The sequence below is a fragment of the Etheostoma spectabile genome, chromosome 17, assembly GCF_008692095.1.
Source record: "Etheostoma spectabile isolate EspeVRDwgs_2016 chromosome 17, UIUC_Espe_1.0, whole genome shotgun sequence".
Classification (NCBI taxonomy): Eukaryota; Metazoa; Chordata; class Actinopteri; order Perciformes; family Percidae; genus Etheostoma; species Etheostoma spectabile.
In genome coordinates, this window is record NC_045749.1 from 13,151,585 (window position 1) to 13,171,414 (window position 19,830).

The window sequence follows — 19,830 nt, forward strand, 5'->3', positions numbered from 1 at the left end:
TGAACTTACCAGACTGTTCTAGCTGCTCTATTATTTGCCATTACCTACTTAGTCATTATAACAACATTACTGATGATTATTAATCAAAAATATCATTGTGCAAATATCGCTGCAATATTGCCATCAATGTACAGTATTTGGTCAAAATATTGTTATATTATATTTTCTCCATAACGCCCACACCACCGCTACACCGGATGTCCCTCGCTCTCTGTGTTTTGCTGTTCTCAAACTGCGTTTAGCAGCTGAACAAGATAACCGCTGAAAATGGCAAGTTATGAAGAAAATCGTTCAATAAGGCAGGCCTGCTGGGTTCTTTTGGCAAATGCTTCAGTTTACTTGTAATTAGCCTACACCTAGAATACAACAGTCCTGAAATAAAACATACACATACAGATCATATCCTGCATATACATACTGTTTTAAATTTAAAAGACTGATCATTAATTCATTGAATCATTAATCATTTAAGCCATCATTGAGATAAATGCATTGCAAGTCTACCAACATTTTAATTAATGACTTTAATGAGGTACTGTATAATGGTCTAAGTAGTGTTTTGTTTAAGTTATTTACCTTTCCTAGTGCAAAGGCATAAGACAATTAAATAACTTCACACATACTATATTAGTCTTAACAACGTTTCAAAGACTGTGAGCACATTAACGGCTCTGTTGGCCTAACCTTTCCGTTTCAGGAAGTTGAAGGAGCGTAGAAAGCCAGTGGCTGAGGGCACCTTAGCCTCAGACTCTCCGGTGAGCTGTGCAAACTCTTCCCCTGGAAGGTCTATCAGTCGAGTGATATTGCTCAGTACCAAATCGCCGAAGGCCTGTGGGTGCTCATGTCTCAGCCTCTCAACAAAGAAGTCCGGGTTAAAGATTACAGGTTGGCTTGTGTTTGGCTTTTCCTGGCTGATAAACACACTGCACTTTGTCCCACTGTTAAAGAGAAACACAGAGGCTGGGTTGGGGTTCATTTTGAGCCTCAGTTGAATAGTACAGCTTCTGGCTAGTAGCGGCCCCTAAGATTTAGCAATTTAAACAGAAAGGGGCGATATCTAACATTAATTGACGGACTAATATTTGCTAATGTTAGCATAACAAGTTGTTGCTAGGTTGGCTAACGCTAACAAGTCTAAGATACTAACGTTGTTACTCTAGCTACTGAGTATGTTAGTTCACAACAAATATATTGCATTAGCACTAATCATTTCAGAAAGTCACACTTTATAAAGTAGTTTTGTTTAAAGATAATTTTTCGACATATTGAACGAAAGGTTTGTACCTTCTGCTCAGTTTCTGATTGTTGTGGGCATCATTTTCAGCCGCCATCTTTTTTTGAATCTTCCGCTGATTCATCTCTAGTCCCGCCCACGGTGCTGTGATTGGCTGAGTTATGTGGACGTCAAGACGTCAAGTATGCAGTTAAATTGGTGATACAGTATATGGTATGATCTTAAAATCTAGCCTATTTTTACTTCTTTTTTTTTTCATCTCCTTTTTGTTAATGTTTTGTCTATTTGTCTTTTTTGACATTGGGATTAGGTGTGAAATCAATGATGTCTGACTTATTTTGTTTTTAGGAAAAGGTTTGTATTTATGACTTTTTACCAATTGCATTCTTAATAAAAGTCATTTTTTTTGTAGTCTGTCAATACTAGTGACTTCTTTCACATAAGTAGTCATTTGATCTTTTGTTAATACAAACATATTGATTAGAGCAGCTGAACCACTTTGTGTCCTTATCTGTCCTTTCTTAAGGTGCCTGAATGAAAGTTGTTTAGTTCAATGACCTCCATTTAAAACTTAAAGAGGAAGTTGTAGAATGTGCCACATTATATTAACTACACTTAATGATGTTTTGGCTTTGCAGTAGTAGAGTATACACCAGTCTCTGTTGGTGGTGTCAGAGAGGAGGACGCTGTCCAAACTACATGACATCTTGGACAATGTCTCGCACCCACTCCATGGCTTGTTGCTCAATCACAGGAGCACTTTCAGTGATAGACTCATTCTCACAAAATGCACCACAGAGCGCCCCAGGAAGTCATTCCTGCCTGTGGCCATCAAACTTTATAACTCCTCCCTCTAAATGTCTGACACGCAGACACTTTGAGAGGTTGAAACTGGACAATATTATCTGTATTATCTGTTTTGTGCAATAACACTGGCCTGACGTGTACAATTCTCAACTACTACAATTATTATTATTATTATTTTACATTTCACCATTGCAATTCCTTAATTATGTTAATTATGTAAATAATGTATAATAACATTCCTTTATGTAAAAACCGTACATAGCCACACTCCTTATATTTCTTTATTTCTTTATTTGTATTTCTACTCTGATATTTATAATATCTGTGCAACTGCAACACAGAGTTTCCCTTCGGGGATCAATAAAGTATTTCTGATTCTCATTCTGATAATAAAAATTCAGCAGGGAGGGAGGGAGCCTATTGGAACAATAGAAAATATGGTTATTCAGCCTAACTATTTCTGATCTGGAACATCAGGGGGGAAGTTAAATTATTGGTAATCTCCAAGAGGCACACACAACTTTAAACCCTTGGTGCTATAGGTAGGGATTGTTTGCAATGAAAATGAAAAACACCCATTCATTGCTCGTTTGTTACCTGTTTCCTTTTATTTAGATATAACTGGCAACTGACTCATTCAGGGTGCCAACCCATCATTTGACAATAATGTTACAAAGACAAAGAACAGACTAGTGTTATTTAACTGACCGTTTTGTCCCTCCTCTGCGTTATCTAGGCTGAAAAATAAATTGGTGTGTCACATGATGTGAGCGATAATACTCTTGAACAATATATACAATGTCAACACACCACCACATCTTGTCCAGTCATTTTTTGTAAAATTCCAGAAGTGTTCTTCAACTACGTTTCTACGTTGTTTGTCTTCACATCAGTCAAATAATGTAAGTTTTAAAGCACCACATACTGTAGCCCATATATATATATATATATATATATATACATATAATATTCCTAGCTAGAAAAATAACACCTAAAAGAACACACAGGTTAATTGGCATCACAATACAGGTAAATTCCACACATTCTCTATTTCTGTCTTTTAAAGGTGGCCTGACACACAAAACCGTTTTTACCTTTTTTGAAATCTGTTAGGTCCGTTTGTGTGTGTGTTATGTTGTGAATGTGAAAATGAACTGCTACCTCCTCTGTCAGCTCTAGCCATTGAAACAAAATGAGCGGAGAAATTAGGCCAATTACAATACAATTCCGTTTGACGTCATGTTGCCTGAGCTCATTACTATTCATGAGCTCTCCCAGTTGTGCTGGGTAAAGGATGATGATAGCCAGGCTCTCACTGTCTAGCTGTTAGCCAATCAGAGTCAAGCAGCTTAGCTTGTTGAATATTAATGAGAACTGGCACAAATGGAGCTGAGTCTTCCTGAAGGCTTTCTATACCACACTAGAATGGCTTGAAACACCAAACACCCTGGCTTTTAACCAAGGCATTTTATCCTCAAAAAATGTTACAGAGTCCATGGTAGAACTTCAAACATTACAAAGTAATGAAATACGTGTGGGATGGCACCTGTGAGTGTTGTTAAATGCTAGCAGTACTTTTTTGTAAAGCCCGGTCAGCTAGTAAAGTCAGCTATTAACTATAGATTTTATTTTTACGTTACAAACAGCTGGGTGAAATGGCAGAAATTGAAACGGCCCCTCAATGACCGCCCAAAAGCACGGTAACGTGTCAAATAAGATAGTGACTGACAAGAGAGAGCACCCAGTGTCGTTAAAACAAGGCAATGAATTAGAGAAATAAAAAAAACCTTTTTGCTTGCTAAAAACTGTAACAAGCATCTCACTATCACTAATGTTATCCACATTCATATTTAGACGACACAAATGATATATTTAGTTACAGAAAAGTTTGAGCTGAAGTACAAAAAAGCGTTGTTATGGAGATGATGCACCGTCTCGTCGCATTGATGTGAACTGGCAGGTTTTAGAACGCTGCAGACCGGCTTGTTGCGAGAAGTAGCAAGTTTTAACTTGTATCGTCGCAAATCTTTGGTCTGACCTGGGCTTTACTGTACAGCAATAAAAGGAAAAGAAAGAAAGCAGAGTTGTAGGAATGTTTTTTGGGAATTCCAAGGTGATGCATTTGTCTTTGATAGCGTAAAAGAGATAATAATTCATAGTGCCATTCCCATTTCCATTTCACTGATCTGATTTGTTAGGAACTGTATTTCTCTTTTTGGCCATATTCTCTCTATAGCATTTACCATCAATCCTCTCTCTGACTGTTGTGCTTGTTTCTTCACTAGAACTTCTCTGCTGAAGCCAAGACATCCTCCCATACTTCAAGCAGCAGTGAGGCTTGAGCCTACTCAGAGTTCTCCAGCATGCCCTGCGAAATGTGTGGGAGGAAACGCAGAACAGCAGCGGGTCCAGAGCGCCGTTGATATACCACAATGGAAGCGCCAAGTATGATTTCAGGATTGTGTAGACAGAAATGACAGTGTCGGACCACACAACCACATATACCTGCATCAGTGACGAGGCAATGTCCGGAAAGTTGCAAACAAAAAAGGCAAACACGACTGCACCTGGAAGACAAAACACAGACGATGTCATTGCCTCAATTGGATAGCTTAAAGGACCTCAAAATGATAATTCAATACATTTGCATTTACTAGCATACTCTGTCTAAATGCAGCACATTAACAAAGTAGACAGATCCTGACACTATATCATGAGGTAACTTCAGGCTGCCATCAAAACCACCTAAAAGGGAGTCCAGCCTCCGCTGCTGTCTGATTGGCCAGGAAAAGCTGTTAAAAGCTAAAAATTTAACTTTTCATTTTTGATTGGAGGATAGGTCTTATCTTATCTGGTCAGAAGACAGTTGAGACAGATGGACAATGAATAATAACAAAAAATGTAGTTTTTGTATGCATCTACAGTATGTGTTAACTTAATTTAACTAAAAAAAATCCCCTAAGCTCAGTGCATTTCATTCGTTGTCTTGTTAGCAACAAAGAGCAAAAGTAGTCACCAAGGCTCCAGCATCACCTGTGCACAGACATGCAAATGATATTCAGTGTCCCACTTTCTGGAGTGACTGGACAATTAGACCTTTATAAGGTCTTCATCAGACTGAGATAAACTAAAGCGCTTGGGAGATTTACTATTCCACAACCTCGAGACATAAACAGTTTAAAAAAAAAAAAATTCCATAGCTAACCCATTAGTTTTAGAGCTCTCTTTTCATTTAAAAGTAGCTTTCCATTCTGATGACACTGGATTTCTCGTCTTCCTTGTGGATCTGGCCGGGTGATACCCATGTTTCTCCTTTGACGTCCGTTCCGCCTCAGGTAGAGCAGGATGAGCAAATAGAGAATAGAGATAGAGACAAGTGGGACCTGTAGTTGGAGAGGCATGTTAAGTGCCTGTTTTTGATGGATAAACGCAAATACAAGCTCTTGAAGAACGCTTATCTTACCACAAAGAAGATCCCCGCTCTCAGTAACAAAGCTCCTTTGTATATGTAAGCAGGATCAGGCTCTGTCATCTCACACATGGTGGAGACTTGGAAGGCGTCTTCTCGTGTAGTGGCCGTGTAGTCCAGGATGCAGGCCCGAGCCTGATCATAGACTAGAGCAAAGGGTACTGCCGAGACCAGAGAAATGATCCATACTAAAACAAGGCATGGCAGCCGAGACTTCTGTTGGAAAGAAAGGAGAGAGGCTAAGAAATGCCACTTATTAAACCATATTCACAAAATTGCATGAGATGTTAAACAAGGGCTGCTCGTTTGTGTTCTATTTTATTTTCTTCCCGACCATTTGTGTGTCTTTTGCATTTTGTGAAGTTTGCACCTTCTGTATGTAGCCAATTTCTATACAATATAATAGCAAATATAGCACAGGTAAAAGTAACCCATTATGTTATTTTTTATATGCCTGTCAAATCATGTTGAATCCAAAAAATAGATTTTTATCTTAAAAATAGTAGTTGGATACATGCTTTTTTTTTCCACTGGTATATATTCTGCAGTTTACGTATGAAAATTTGAGTATGAACAAGAAGCATATTTTATATTATTTTTATTTAAATTTTGGGAAGGAAAACCCAACATTAACATCATGCCAAATGGTGACAGGTGTGGACAAATGCATTAAACAGTATTAAAAGACATCATTAAGCTTTTTGAATTGTATGTTATGGTATATTTCTTGTACCTTCAGGCTGGAGACAGACCACATGGTGTGGCAAATGGCTGCATAGCGCTCAGTGGTGAAGGTCATGATAACCCAGCTTGTGGTGGCACAGTACACTTGGCGGACCATAAAGTAGACTTTGCATACTGTTTGGCCCAGGCGCCATGGGTAACTCTCCCAGTAGTACCGATACAAAGTTACCGGGATGGTCAACAGCTGCAGAATGTCTAAAATTGCAAGAAAAATGAAAATCCTTTAGAAATGGATGGTTCCTTTAAGTAGACAATACACTGTAGTCGTGGTGTAAAAAAGGAACTGCCAAAGTCCAGGACTGACAATATTTAATTGAAATAATTAGTTGAAATGAAGAAAAAATAATTTTCAGTGTACACCAAACTTTAACGTTGCAACATCCATAATGAAATGGAATGTGAAACATCATCAGCACTTGTCATGATTGGAGCCTGTTGATGCAAATTCACTGAATGTGTTATTTAACATGCATTGTATGATGTCAATAGACAATACACAAGCCTAAAAAAATATCTTATAAGGTATCATTTAAAAGGAAAGTAGCATTAAAAGGCATTTCAGTTTGATATGTACATTATTACATTTCAATTACATCAATAATAACAATTAAAGCTGTTGATATTAAATGATAATTTTGGCAAGTACAGATTTATGTATACAAATTGAAGTACACTTTTATTGAATGATTTCAATGTCAGTACTGGTCTTCCATAAGGTGCATGGGAGTATTATGGCAGGAGTGTAGCCTGTACCTGAAATGACCAGGCTGAGAAGGTAGAAACGAATGGCACTGACTCTCATATGAGCATCCATGAGGAGAGTCAGTATGCTCACACCATTGAGTAAGACCTGTGGAGCATTAGGGGACAGCAGTTAGAGGTCTAATGTGTTTCTTTCGGAATATAATTTTTACTCTATGACTTGTGGCTTAGTGCTGCTGCTGAATTTTGCCATCACATACTACTTGGTGTTGCAATTCAGAAGGTTAAATTGGCTAGTATGTGAAGTGTGTCTATGAAAGGACTGTTCATACTCCCATCAAGAAGATGATGCTGTAGAAGATGGTCATGGGGACAGCAATTGCCAGTGGCTCCCTTTTGGTGACACTAATGTCGAGCTGGGGCTTCTCACTGGGGCCAACGTTACAGTCAAATGAAATCTGCTCCGAGAAGTTCATGGTGGCTGATGGCTGAGAACTAGAAGGATGTTATAGAGAAACAGTCTATAAATCCCATGACAGAGTTGGGTTATGTGTAATGAAGATAATGGGTTGAATTCTCAAGTTCCTCCTCAATAATTATTATTGATGAAATAGACAATAATGTTGCCTGCTTTCAAATGAGCACCCACCTTTTTCATGGTGTTGCATAAATTTAGTGTGCACAATTCAGCCAGGAGAAGGTAAGAGGAGGAGGGGCACCCACTGTATATGTGCTTACTCATACATGCAGATTTTTTCATTAGCGAGTGGCCTTTCAACAGCTTTGAGAGAAGAAAAGAAGAGTATTTGGGAGGGATAAATCTGCAGCTGTTATTTAAGGGATAGTGTAAAAATTCCATTTTTATCCTTTTTTTGTGTACAGATTTTTTTAAATGAGCACAATTTCCTTTTGCTAATTTAGCAAATGTGTTATATTAAACCCAAGGTTAATATAGTACAGTATATTGTTATACACTACAAATATAATGATGTTCAAAGAGACTATTGAAATAATAAATATAATTATAGATTACATTCTATGAATTTTCAGCGTCATGTGTCAAAAAAAGGTTGATTTACCTTAAGCTTACGAAAAGCATATATAAATTGACAAAAAATACATTTCAGAAAAAGGTCATTGACACTAAGTAAATCCTTCAGTGTTTAACATTTAACATTTGATCAGTGTGCACAAATATAATTAATACAAATCAGCCATTTTGAATAAACGCATTCACCAGTTGCATTTTGAGACCTATGCCACCTTTTGTAAACAGTTAAAACTACAGGTAAAGTAGATGTCAGGGAAAATAAACTAACTAGAGGGCACGTCATGCAAAGGTGCATGTAATTATATTTACCTGTCAAACATTTCATTAAAATTAAATAGGAATCAGACTGGTCCAACTAAAATCTGGCAAGCACAGCCTGTTACACTGCCAATGTAGCCAGTGTAAAAAAAAAAGATTTTCTGTTATTGTACAATTACAAATGACCTGTTTGAGGTTGTATTGAATCAATTAAGTGTAGACTCACCTTGTTGATGCAAAAATGCAGGATGAAGACCAGTAGCTCTTTTCACAAGCAAAAAAACATAGCTGTGGTCGTCTCCCTCCTTTCCTCTGTAACTCACAATCCCCGCCCCCGCTTTCGCAGGTTCCCTCTCTCTCTTCACACTCAGATACCCCCTAAAGAAGTCAATGCAGCTGCTTCAAGATGCAAGAATAAAAAAAGAAACAAGTACACATAATGTGCCTGTGTAAATAGATTTATGTCAATACAATGTGAAAAATACAAATAGACACTCAAACACACATCTGAATTGCAGACATTTGGAATGCCTCACTTGACCATTTTAAAAAACAAAACAAATTGGACCTATTCCCTCTCTGGCAGAGAGTCAGATGAGACTATAAATAGCACTCGCATACATGTGTAAGTATGTGTAAAATCCACCTACTAGCAACTTTGAAGCTCATTAATTAACACATTACATGTCACTTACTTTATTTTTGTTTTTTGATGAACAAAAACATTTCCTTTTATTATAGACAATAGTGAGTGGTATCAATCTTCTCATCTAATTGCAAATAAGTGTATGTTCTAAAATTTAGAAATATTCCTTTTGAGATCCAGATCAAGTATTGTATTTATCAAAAACAGTTAGGCAGTATTTGGAAAAGAATATGTATCTTTATTTACATACAGAACATGATTTCTTTAATTGTTTCCAATAAATAATGTTCCATACATATTACAATATTTCTTTATATCAAAGCACAATCCAGCTTTTTAAATCAAACAACAAAAGCAATTTATGGAATTAAATCAAAAGGACAAGGGCAAAATCAGAGAGCTGTGATTTCCGGTAGTGTTATTCCAGCATCCTTTGCCATGGCATAGAAATGGCCTTGTTTTTCAAGCAGGTTGGTTGGAGAATCAAATTCCACTATTTTACCAGCACTGAGCACCATTACCCTGTGGGAGAGAAACAAAGGCAGAAATGTTAACCCGCTGAGTAGTGTAAATATCATTACTCGCCGGCAGAGGAGGCTTCGACAGAAGTGGATTTCTTGCTAAAATGAGAAGAAAATAATAGTGTACATATTTGTGCCATCCATTTAAGGTGATGTCACATATGTTTTAGGCTAGAACATTTGTTATCACATACAGCAAACATCTCTTCACTATCTGCGAGCTGCCTGTCCCCAGAACACACTGTAAAAAACCACGGTCTCTGTAGACAGCCCAGGGTCTACACAACACAACAAAAATAAAATGTGCCCACCTGCACCACAAAGCATACACAAACAGTGTTCCAGCGTTCCAGTCAATAACCGACAAGAAGGATTTTGGGATGGGGGTTGGAGGGGTTAGTGCGCGGAAGCACAGAAGGGAGGGAAGGGGACGGGATGAGGAGGAGGAAGGGGCAAGCAAGTCTTGCTTTGTTTGAAAATACTTCTAACGTCAACAAGAAGTAACGTCACCCAATATCACTTAGAGCACCTTTAAGGGTAGGATGGAGGGTGAGGGTGAGAGTATAATTGTTATTTCAGGTAAGGATTTAAGTCAGATTTAGGTGTAAATGTTTTTCCATGTCAGCCCTGCAAAGGATTGCCAAGAATTTCCCCTGCCTTTTTTCCAAGTGCATGCAGGGATACGCTCCAATCCCGTTGTAACCCTGGAAAAGGAATAAGCAGGTACAATGGTGGATGGATGGATGATGGCTGGATGGCTGGATGGATGGATGGATGGATGGGCCATTTTCTTTCTAATTGTTGAACTTTGGTGACCTCCAGTGAAAGTAAAGGGGTAATGCATAATTGTTATTGTCCATTGACAGAACAAATGCACCTACAGGGTCCCCCTCACAAGTTCAGTTCCGATCTGTTGCACTACCTGTTTACTATCATGTGTTGCAGCAGTTTACATTTTTTAGATATTGTCATTGCTTTTTGTATGATTTTTAGAATTAAAATTTTAATTCTCAATTATGAGAACATGTAGTGGAAGATTCTTGCTTGCAAAAAATGGGAAAATATTTATAATCTGCAGGTGGCATTAAGAAAATTACAAAGCTCTAAATGCATTGCTGTCCTATCTGCATGTATGGCAGCCTGTGTGATGTGTATGCACCTTTCCAGTGTAATTTATATAGATACCTACTTCTCAAATATGAAATCCCAATGTAGAAAATCTATTGAATACAATGAATGAATGCATGCGTCCTACTCCTACACCACCTCTCACCCCTACCCCTAGTCTTTGGTGCTGCTGGCACGTCCATATAAAGCCAATAGAAGCTTTGAAGTATTCCAGAACTTTCAAGTTTGAGTATCTGTTTATAGATGTGCATAAAAGGGGCTGACTTGGATCTCACAGCTGTGGCCATCAGTCTTTTAACACAACAAAGGATGCTATTATTGTAGGAAATCTATTTTCAAATGTGTGTGGGGAGTATTTCAATACGTCTGTGCGTATTTGATTTGTAACTGTGTAATATAATCTCTAACTGTGTACTGAGATTTGTTAATAGCAGGAATGTGCTAATGTGTCAAATAATCCAATTAGTAAATTTGTAAAAAGAAAACCTCCAAATCTGTAATTAGAATTGCAAGTGTATAAAGATTTGTAAATGTGTAGACAAATGTTTAAAAGTGTAGACAAAACTGTGTACATAGAGATATTGGTTGAAAAGTCCAAGTATTTGGCTACAAAAGCTGTAAATACAGACAAGTCATCAGTTACAATTCAACAAGCCTCTCAATTGGCTAACATTTTACACATGACTTTTGCTACCCTTTTTCCTTAACAGTAATCTGCAAATGTGTGTGGAGAGGTGTCTGTAGACTCAACAGAAGGCTCCCAACATAAAGTCACGTAAAAATAATATAGCCTGTATGACCAACGATGTATAATGTAAGGCAAGGCAAGGCAGCTTTATTTGTATAGCACATTTCAGCAACAGGGCAATTCAAAGTGCTTTAATGTAATTGTAAAGTAACATAAAACCTGGCTGGTGTACAATGCAGCATGTAAGTATAAATGTCTATGCAGCCCTGCAGTGTGACGTTTGATATCACTGCTTCATCCAACTGGTGGTATCTAGGCTGTATTGCTATTGAGGCCCAGTGGGAACACAGCAGTACAGACAAATCTCCACACACATTTGCAGATCTCTGTCACAGCAGAAATGCAGCAAAAGTTACGTGTAAAAAGGCAGCCATTTGAGAGACCTGCGGAGTTGTAACAAATGACTTGTCTGTATTTCCAGCTCTTGGAGCAAAATACTTTTTAACCAGCAATTTACATGTATGCATTTACAGATTTGTCTACACATTAACAAATGTCAATATTGGCAACAAATACATTTGAATTTGGAGGTATTACCCAATGTAAAAATCTTGCGTAACTAACGTGTCAAGGCTACTTGTGGATTCCACCCCGTGCTTAAAACAAGAGTGGACAAAGAAAGAAATGTACTTTTATCAGGAGAAAAATGAGTGCAGAGACAATGTTAAGGGACAGTAATTCACCTGGAGCTGTCCATGATGCTTTGCAGGCGGTGAGCGATGGTAAGGACAGTGCAGTGTGAAAACTCGTTGCGGATGGTTTTCTGAATCAGGTCGTCTGTCTCCAGGTCCACAGCTGCTGTGGCCTCATCCAAGATCAAGATGCGAGACTTCCTAAGCAGCGCTCGGGCCAGACACAGCAGCTGCCTCTGCCCAACACTGAGAAGAGGGTGACATGCAAAAAAAAAAGTAATTTTGTAGCACGAAAAGAAGATATACTGGAAATGGACATTGATTTTTTATTTAAATTGATTTATACGTTTCTTGTAATTACAGAAGCAATTTATATGAAGTACAGTATAAAACAATTGAATGAGTAGTGTATTAGATATGATATTTGCAAAGTATTTAGGATTAATATGGGATGAATGTTTGTTCTGTGCCATTCATCTGTGTGTTGACTGTGTGCGTGTATTTTTATAACTGAAAGTAAACTGGTTTGCGCTCAAAGCAAGACATTGTTTGCTGTATCTTCAATCATTTGTAATGTGGAAGAGTAATAATTATTTTCATGGCCCACCTGAGGTTCTCTCCCCCCTCTGTGACTTCATGATGTAGTCCTTCCTGCAGCCCCCCTACATACTCCTTCAGATAAGAGAGGTCCAACACTCTCCATATCTCCTCATCGCTGAATTTGTTAAATGGATCTAGGTTCATCCTCAAAGTCCCGGAGAACAACACAGGATCCTGCGTCCACAGGGGAGGGTTGGACAGGTCAGTGTACCATTTAAAACAGACTGCTGTGTGTGGATTTGAGTAGTTGTTGTGTATACCTGTGGTATGATTGTGAGACTGTTTCTGAGGTCATGCAGGCCTATTGTAGAAACATCTACATCATCAATGAGGATTCGACCTTCAGCAGCTTCAACAATCCTAAACAGGCAGTTGGTCAGGCTTGATTTCCCAGCTCCTGTGCGGCCCACTATACCAATCTGAATGCAAGGAGAGACAGCACATGGGGTAAAACTTAATGGCTCATGCATCTTTTCATATAGGTTTTATAAACTACAGTCATTGAATATCTGTTTCTGGAGGTGTGCTTTTATAATTTCGCTGCAGCATGTACCTAGTTTTTCAAAACTTTTAAACCCTCAAAAACCCTGAAAGGTGTTTAGGCATCTCAGCCATGGTTGCAGACACTTCCATAACTCAGAGGCTATGTATTATATGTTTCTGTGTTGTTTTCTGTGCAGGCCTTTTGCTGCAACCTGTGTGCATGCTGCAGAGAAAGTAACACCCTGAGCTTCAAGATATACTGTATAAACAGAACAACCACGGGGAAATAACAGGTCAAAAATGTTGAAGAAAAAGAAAAGCAACTGACTTTAAAGTCTCAAATTTGGTACTTTATTTGATTTGCACTTTGATAAATCCTACAAGCTAGCTATAAAAACATGCACACAGACCTTCTCAGTGCTTTTGATGTCACAAGTGATTCCATCCAGCACCAGGTCTAATCCAGGTCTGTAACGGACCTTATAGTTGTCAAACTGTAGCCTTCCTGATTCAGGCCACTTCTTTGGAGGCCGAGTGTTAGATATCCACTTAGCCTGTACAAACAAAGACACACAGCGTAGATGAGAAATGGTGTCATCTGTCTATTCCTGACCTAAGCAAACAACCTAACAAACAACAAATGATAAAGACACCACTTGGTTTGTGTGAATGAAGAGACAATCTCATACCTCATTCTCTAGTTTGGAGTATTCACTCACTCTCTCCACGGCAACGATATTGGTCTCCAGCTCAGATGTCATTCTCACCAGCCAGTTGAGGGTCTGGGTCACCTGCAAAGCCCCAAAAGGAGAGGGGAATGTCTTGCGTTGTTAGCATTATTAGTATTTGTGGATATTATTCTTGAACTTCTTGTTCTTCTAACCACAAAAGCTGCCTTCACGAGCATGAAATATCACCAAACCTTGCTACACTGCATAAAAAATTGCTGTACGGCATGTCCTCCACAAACATGTTGGACATTTGAATTATCAAAAAAATGAGCAAAATGTTTTACTGTAAATAGTACTGTAAACAACTTCTGCAAATGCTCACTAAATTAACCTCCAATGTTTATAAAAATAAATGACAACATTTTCAGTAGTGTGATTGTAATTGTAGTTATTGTAAAATAATAATAATTATGTTTCCAAAACTGCATTTTTGACACTAGTTTGAAATCTGCCCTTTAATGCACATATGGTATACCTGTGGTATCTATGGTTTCTTACTTTGCAGGTAGCTCAACTAGATCATGACTTGTCATTGATGTGTTGATTCAGAATAAAGATACTTATATGCTACTATATTATTGAACATTGTGATGTGTGGAATAGAGACTTTGAATTATTTAATGTCCTATAAGTAAAATTATACCTTTCCTTCTATAATTCTTATTTGTCTTCTGCCCGGCCCCAACTCACAGCTGTGCAGCAGCAATAATTATCCCTTTAATCACCACCACAATCTTCCTTATTTAATCATTATTGGCATTGGCATGTACATCATCATTTTCTGCAGTGTGTGTGATGAAAGTGGGGGTCACTGACATTAAGGGAGTAGGATATTGACAAGCCAACCAGACCGCTGTCCAAAGAATCCCTGGAAATGACTGCAAACAGAGCTGAAAAAAACACCACTAGGTTTCCAAGGAACTCCAGACGGATGGCCAGCCATCTGCAGAGTTAACAGACACACACACACCACAAATACATGTCGGTATCATCATCCACCGACACATTAAAAATCCCATTAGAAAGATGCTTGTACTGTCTTTATTGATGATTCCGAGTTCAAAATCTGACCTGTTTGACACTATCCATGGGTAGACGCTCTTGAGGTTTTTATCAATAATTATTTCATTGTGTTTAAGAAACCTTTCTTGATGGCCGTAGGCTCTTATCACTGACAGCCCCAACACTGTCTCACTGAAGTGTGAGTATATGGGAGAGCGAGACACTGAGTCCAGTCGACGCAGCTGCCTTGAAGTCGCTACATAGAAGCGCTGGGTGTAAAGAGATGGCAAGAGAAAACAGCACAAAGTTTAATTGGATTTCCTTCACAACAGAAACAAGCACTTCTCTCTTTTGTATCCACTGGTTGCAATACTTTGTTAGTTTTCTTCTTCAATCTATTTTCTGTGGGCACGTTTTTTTCTTTGTGCTACCTTGGTCAGCTTACCTGTACAAAGTAGTAGACCAGGGCCAGAGGAAGGATGAGGATGGTGAAATAAGGAGTCGCCAGACAGATGACAAACAACGTCCCTAACACGCCCAGAAGACACAGGAGCCAGGAGCGGAAGGACTGTGGAATGGCTTCGTCCACTGTGAAAATGTCCTTTAGAACCAGCGATGGCAAAGTCAGACTTTATTAAAAGTAAGTTATTATAGTGCTTTTAAGTAACCAAAAACTCATGAAAAACAATACAATCTCAATGGGTTTCTCTTATTTTCTTTTTGTTCTTGTTTATCAGTAGCTGTGGAATCTCAACGGCTATAAATGCTGCAAGCTGCGGTGACATTTTGTTTATGTAGCGAAATTGCTTTAACTCCCCAGTCCAGCTGATTGTTATAATATATGTTGGCAACCAACTAAGATGACTTCATGCAGATTCATTGAAGTAACCATCTTAAATGACAATGTTGACAATATATAGGTAGCAAAATCCTCAACCAGAACAAAAGAAAGACAAAGAAAAGAAGAAATGGGGGGAAAAAGGCTGATAAAATATGTAAAGGTAAATGATAAATCCTACCTTTGCAAAGCGGTTGACCACCCTTCCAATGGGTGTGGTGTCAAAGAATACCATGGGAACTCTCAGTATGTTGTTAATCAGCTTTGAATGCAGGATACGCGATGCATTGACCGAAGCATTGGCTAGGAGCAGTGTAGCGAGGAACACAAAGAGGCCTGTCAGAAAAGAAAAGTTTGTAATGTAAATAACTACATCATTACACATTGATATATTTATTTGTCCACTGTTAAAAATGGCTAAAATAGAGCACCACGTAGTTCAGGCAGAATTCTAAAGTGATGTACACATTATCATACATACAATACTTAATTCATGCTACTGCAGCTGATTAGCAAAAAGTGGCTCCATCACCAAATTCCAAAAGAGATACTTAACACTGAGCAATTTGCTGAATAAACTTGAGCACCTCTTTGGAGAGATCTAACAACTACAGACTATTCTCAGATATTTCCTGTTTAGGGAAAGGGTGATAACTCTAATACGTCTCCAAAAGAAAGGAGTAGTTAAAAGAAATGAAAACCACACATATTTTGAGCAAACTTAGTTGGTGTGCTCCCATTTTGTGAAGATTTGTTCTCATCATTACAATGCTAGGAGGCCAACCTTCAGTCGCTCACACATTTCTGAGTATCACACTCCGGTTATATTTGTATTCTCTAATCTGACAAGAAGATGAATAAAATCAAGCCAAATCTGCAGGCAAGCTTAAGGTCTTCTACTAAACTAAACTGAACCTGTTGGACCTTAAAACGGCTTCTGATTCTTTATCCAGTCTTTTGCAATATTGTTGTGTAATGTCCCCTGCAGTATGCTGTCTTACAATGTAAACCCCCTTTTAAAATGTGCTATAATCAGGGAACTTTTAGTGTATAATGGTATAATATATGTTGTCCTGTTCACGGTTTAAATTAATAAAAAAAAATGAATTCCTCTCAATAAACAACCCAGGTCTACATGTTCATCCTGTCTCTGAGGAAAATTTGATTTGCGTAGATGTAATGAAAGGCATTTAGGCATTGGCATTAAAATGTTAGAAGACATATATAGTGGCTAAACAAATGTTTGTCTTCTTTCAAAGAAACTAGATTAAAAGGAATAGTGCAACAATTTGGGAAAAATGCTTATTCCCTTTCTTGCCAAAAACCCAATAAGGAAATTGATACCACTCTCAATGTCTGTGTGTAGCTGGAGTCAGAAAGCGTTATACAGTTAGCCTGACTCTGTCCAAAGTTAATAAATATGCCTATCAGCATCTCCGTAGCTCACCAATAAACATGTTTTATCTTGTTTGTTAAATTTGTGCACAAACAGAAATGTAAAACAACAAGTTGTGGTTTTAGTCTCACAGTTATGAGCAGTAACATTTTTGCTTTACTATTTCCAACTTAGAGCTTCAGAGTATAGAATTGCAAACAAAACAAAACAAATGGAGTGTTTGTTTGCTTAAGGTAATTAAACCCAAATGTAATGTTACATTCCTTACACAACTGTCTTGACACTCACAGGTCAAAAACATTTCCAGTCTCTACCATATGTTAAACTCAATATGCTATTATATAATATTACATATTAAATATTGTAAAACTACCGGATCTGGAGAGTTTTACTGTGTCTTAGAGAAATAAAATTCATTTTAGCTTTGAAGCTAACTGACATAATTTTGAAAATATTTGTAACTGTAATGATGTTTAAATTTTCAGTTACCCTGAGCTACTCCCAGAGCTCCAAACACCCCCACCCTGGTGTCCCTCTTCCAGTTAGGGTATGTCGTGTTGGAGTATTCCACTGCATCATTGGTCCAGTCACTCAGCCACAGGTTCTGACCGATAAAAGCAATGTTCTGGATGAAGTATATCAGGAAGACTATGGCAGCATATCCCCAACCCATGGCACGCAGGTACTGGATGTACAGCGAGAACTTGACCTGGATATGAGAAAAAAAAAGCTCTGAAAAATTATTATTATTCATAACTTACTGTATATATACTTATCATTAGTGCTGATGGGAAAGATATTTAAACAGACCAAGAACTTAGATTACCTGTCCTGTTTCCATAGTTTCATTCTCTATTAGCCTCTGACCTTTCTGTAATTCACTGACATCTTTTGTTTTTCTTTTAGAGTCACTTCTTCTTAGTCTGACACTAGAAAAAAAGGACCGAAAAGACCACACAAAAAAACAGGATGAAAAGATGGTTTGTGAAAAATTCAAATATTGTCCTTGTATTTTATGCATGAAAACAAGAAATACTACATGAGGCCATTTGATGTTATTATAGTGATATGTCCTATGTGAAGCCCACAGCCCCCACATTAATCTTCTCCATCACAAATATGCACACAAACAAGCTGATTCTCTACTTTGTTGGCGACCACTTCACTGTGTTCTAACCTGCCACTGCGCTGGCTACGACGGATACTGTTTTCTCTCTTTAGTGTATTAGAAACTGTATCCTCCAAAGGAGAGTCAGGTTGAGGGTCCTCTCGTTCAGGTATGAGCTCCACGTCTTCAGAGTCCTGGCAATGATCTGAACAGCAAAAATGGTATCTTACAAATATGTATCTCTATATAGCTCACAATTACTTAGTAACTCATATGCAGACCTTGTGGCCACAAAAGTGCAGCTTACCAAAAGGCAAACAGAAATATTATGTAATTACCTGACTCTGAATGGGTGCGATTGCTTTGCTCTTTGGCATATGTGTCTAGAAATTCAGAAAAAGCTCCTCTGCTGGCACGAAGGCTCTTGTAGGATCCAACCTCAGAAACCACTCCATCAACCAAGACCACTATTTCATCTACGTATGGCAGGAAGCTCACTCCATGTGTCACCAGAATACGAGTCTGTACAGACAAAGACACACTTGGTCTCAGCTGTCAAATTATAATTCAATTTGGACAGTAAAAAATAAAATTAAATATACGGTCTATGAAATGACTGTAAATCCACTATTACATTTTATTGATACTTATTTTTGGTTACAAAAACATTCATTGTTCTTTTAATGACACTTAATGCACTAATGTAGGCTCAGCACAAACCTTGTCTTTGAGTAGTCCATTTGGTCCAATCACTTTATGAAAGAGATGTTTTCCTACATGAGAGTCCACAGCAGACAAGGGGTCATCTAATAGATAAATATCAGACTGACTATAAACTGCCCGGGCCAAGCTTACACGTTGCTTCTGACCCCCTGAGATGTTAATGCCCTGAGGAAAGAGGTTAGAGGAGGAGAGGAGAGGAGAGGAGATGCACAAAACAGGTTTAGGTTTAAAGAATCATACGGTACTTTGGACAGTACGTCTCGTTGATGGCAGTGTTTCCCCTTATAATTGTACAGGCCTGGCGGGTCCTAAAACAAAGCCAAATATCCATTGTGTGCCCCATATTCATTCTGCGTCGAGGCTGTCCGTGGTTAATTCACGTCTGTGAAACCAGTAAAGTCAAGTCTGTTATCTGAACTGCTAAAGTCAGTTAAACAGGTGACGCCAGGATAAAGCAGTCAACTTACGGGAAAACCATGGATGTAATGTTGTCTGGCAGCTGATAAGCCCAAGTGGATAAATCTTCAGTACTGGAGTCCAACACACTTTCCATTATGCATGCAAATAATGTATATAACGTTTCGGTCACATGGACCTTCCGCGTGCGACTGGGAGGAAGTTCTATGTGACCGACACGTTGTGAAATACATTTTTATTTTTATTTGCGTGCGTAATGGACAGTGTGTGGGACTTCTTCAACAAGTGTGACTGTTAATCTTTAACTTTTTACCGGCGCACCTGCCCCAGAAAATAAGTGTGCAAAAGCTCTTTTTTGAACCACATACTCTATAGGTACTCTCTTTGAAAATAAGGGGCATTACTTGCTACTGGTGTTATGTGTTTTGTGATCAACTGAGACAAATGTTCAATTATGATTGTGTTTGTATTCTGATTGAACATAGATAATGTATATGTAACACAGGGTGAGCCATACACAGCAACAAAACTTCCATATGTGTATAATATATATATATATATATATATATATATATATATATATATATATATA

The 19,830-nt window shown here is 38.2% G+C and overlaps 3 protein-coding genes and 1 long non-coding RNA gene across 5 annotated transcripts in view; 1 reads left to right on the forward strand and 3 right to left on the reverse strand.

Moving 5' to 3' along the window:
* LOC116705526 (rho GTPase-activating protein 19) overlaps window positions 1-1,398 on the reverse strand; it is a 10,029-nt gene extending 8,631 nt beyond the window's left edge. Inside the window, exons 1-2 of the mRNA XM_032541727.1 lie at window positions 1,285-1,398; window positions 685-938 (exon numbers count right to left, since the gene is read on the reverse strand). Of these exons, the coding sequence (XP_032397618.1) occupies window positions 685-938; window positions 1,285-1,358 (328 nt within the window). The 5' untranslated portion in view covers window positions 1,359-1,398. The remainder of the gene's footprint in view (window positions 1-684; window positions 939-1,284) is intronic.
* Window positions 1,399-4,210: 2,812 nt separating this feature from the next.
* On the reverse strand, window positions 4,211-8,582 carry LOC116705566 (pyrokinin-1 receptor). Of its 2 annotated transcripts, XM_032541837.1 has the most exons (7): window positions 8,492-8,582; window positions 7,289-7,451; window positions 7,008-7,104; window positions 6,244-6,449; window positions 5,505-5,726; window positions 5,247-5,424; window positions 4,220-4,608 (listed from the first exon to the last, which is right to left on the reverse strand). In XM_032541837.1, exons 2-7 carry the CDS (start codon window positions 7,430-7,432, stop codon window positions 4,220-4,222), a joined length of 1,236 nt encoding a protein of 411 aa, XP_032397728.1. In that variant the 5' UTR covers window positions 7,433-7,451; window positions 8,492-8,582. The 2 variants fall into 2 exon arrangements, with proteins under 2 accessions (XP_032397729.1, XP_032397728.1); XM_032541838.1 differs by lacking the exon at window positions 8,492-8,582 and having other exon boundaries at window positions 4,211-4,608; window positions 7,280-7,386.
* Window positions 8,583-8,888: 306 nt separating this feature from the next.
* abcc2 (ATP binding cassette subfamily C member 2) overlaps window positions 8,889-19,830 on the reverse strand; it is a 22,066-nt gene continuing 11,124 nt past the window's right edge. The window contains exons 18-32 of the mRNA XM_032540750.1: window positions 18,819-18,986; window positions 18,437-18,620; window positions 18,168-18,303; window positions 17,817-17,919; window positions 17,480-17,699; window positions 15,776-15,930; window positions 15,202-15,357; window positions 14,826-15,025; window positions 14,571-14,697; window positions 13,713-13,814; window positions 13,434-13,577; window positions 12,801-12,959; window positions 12,548-12,714; window positions 11,992-12,186; window positions 8,889-9,433 (exon numbers count right to left, since the gene is read on the reverse strand). Coding sequence (XP_032396641.1) covers window positions 9,304-9,433; window positions 11,992-12,186; window positions 12,548-12,714; window positions 12,801-12,959; window positions 13,434-13,577; window positions 13,713-13,814; window positions 14,571-14,697; window positions 14,826-15,025; window positions 15,202-15,357; window positions 15,776-15,930; window positions 17,480-17,699; window positions 17,817-17,919; window positions 18,168-18,303; window positions 18,437-18,620; window positions 18,819-18,986 — 2,346 coding nt within the window. The 3' untranslated portion in view covers window positions 8,889-9,303. The remainder of the gene's footprint in view (window positions 9,434-11,991; window positions 12,187-12,547; window positions 12,715-12,800; window positions 12,960-13,433; window positions 13,578-13,712; window positions 13,815-14,570; window positions 14,698-14,825; window positions 15,026-15,201; window positions 15,358-15,775; window positions 15,931-17,479; window positions 17,700-17,816; window positions 17,920-18,167; window positions 18,304-18,436; window positions 18,621-18,818; window positions 18,987-19,830) is intronic.
* LOC116704964 (uncharacterized) lies at window positions 9,399-10,139 on the forward strand. Its single transcript, XR_004335818.1, has 2 exons — window positions 9,399-9,565; window positions 9,993-10,139. It is a non-coding gene; the product is annotated as an uncharacterized LOC116704964 (long non-coding RNA).

Excerpts from the sequence above, each read along its gene's own strand:
- LOC116705566 (XM_032541837.1), bottom strand. The coding sequence starts at position 7,432 with ATGAACTTCTCGGAGCAGATTTCATTTGACTGTAACGTTGGCCCCAGT. Across the intron at positions 7,105-7,288 it reads GCATCATCTTCTTGATGGGA|GTCTTACTCAATGGTGTGAG; the intron begins GTATGAACAGTC and ends AATGCTCCACAG. Across the intron at positions 6,450-7,007 it reads TCTCAGCCTGGTCATTTCAG|ACATTCTGCAGCTGTTGACC; the intron begins GTACAGGCTACA and ends TTGCAATTTTAG.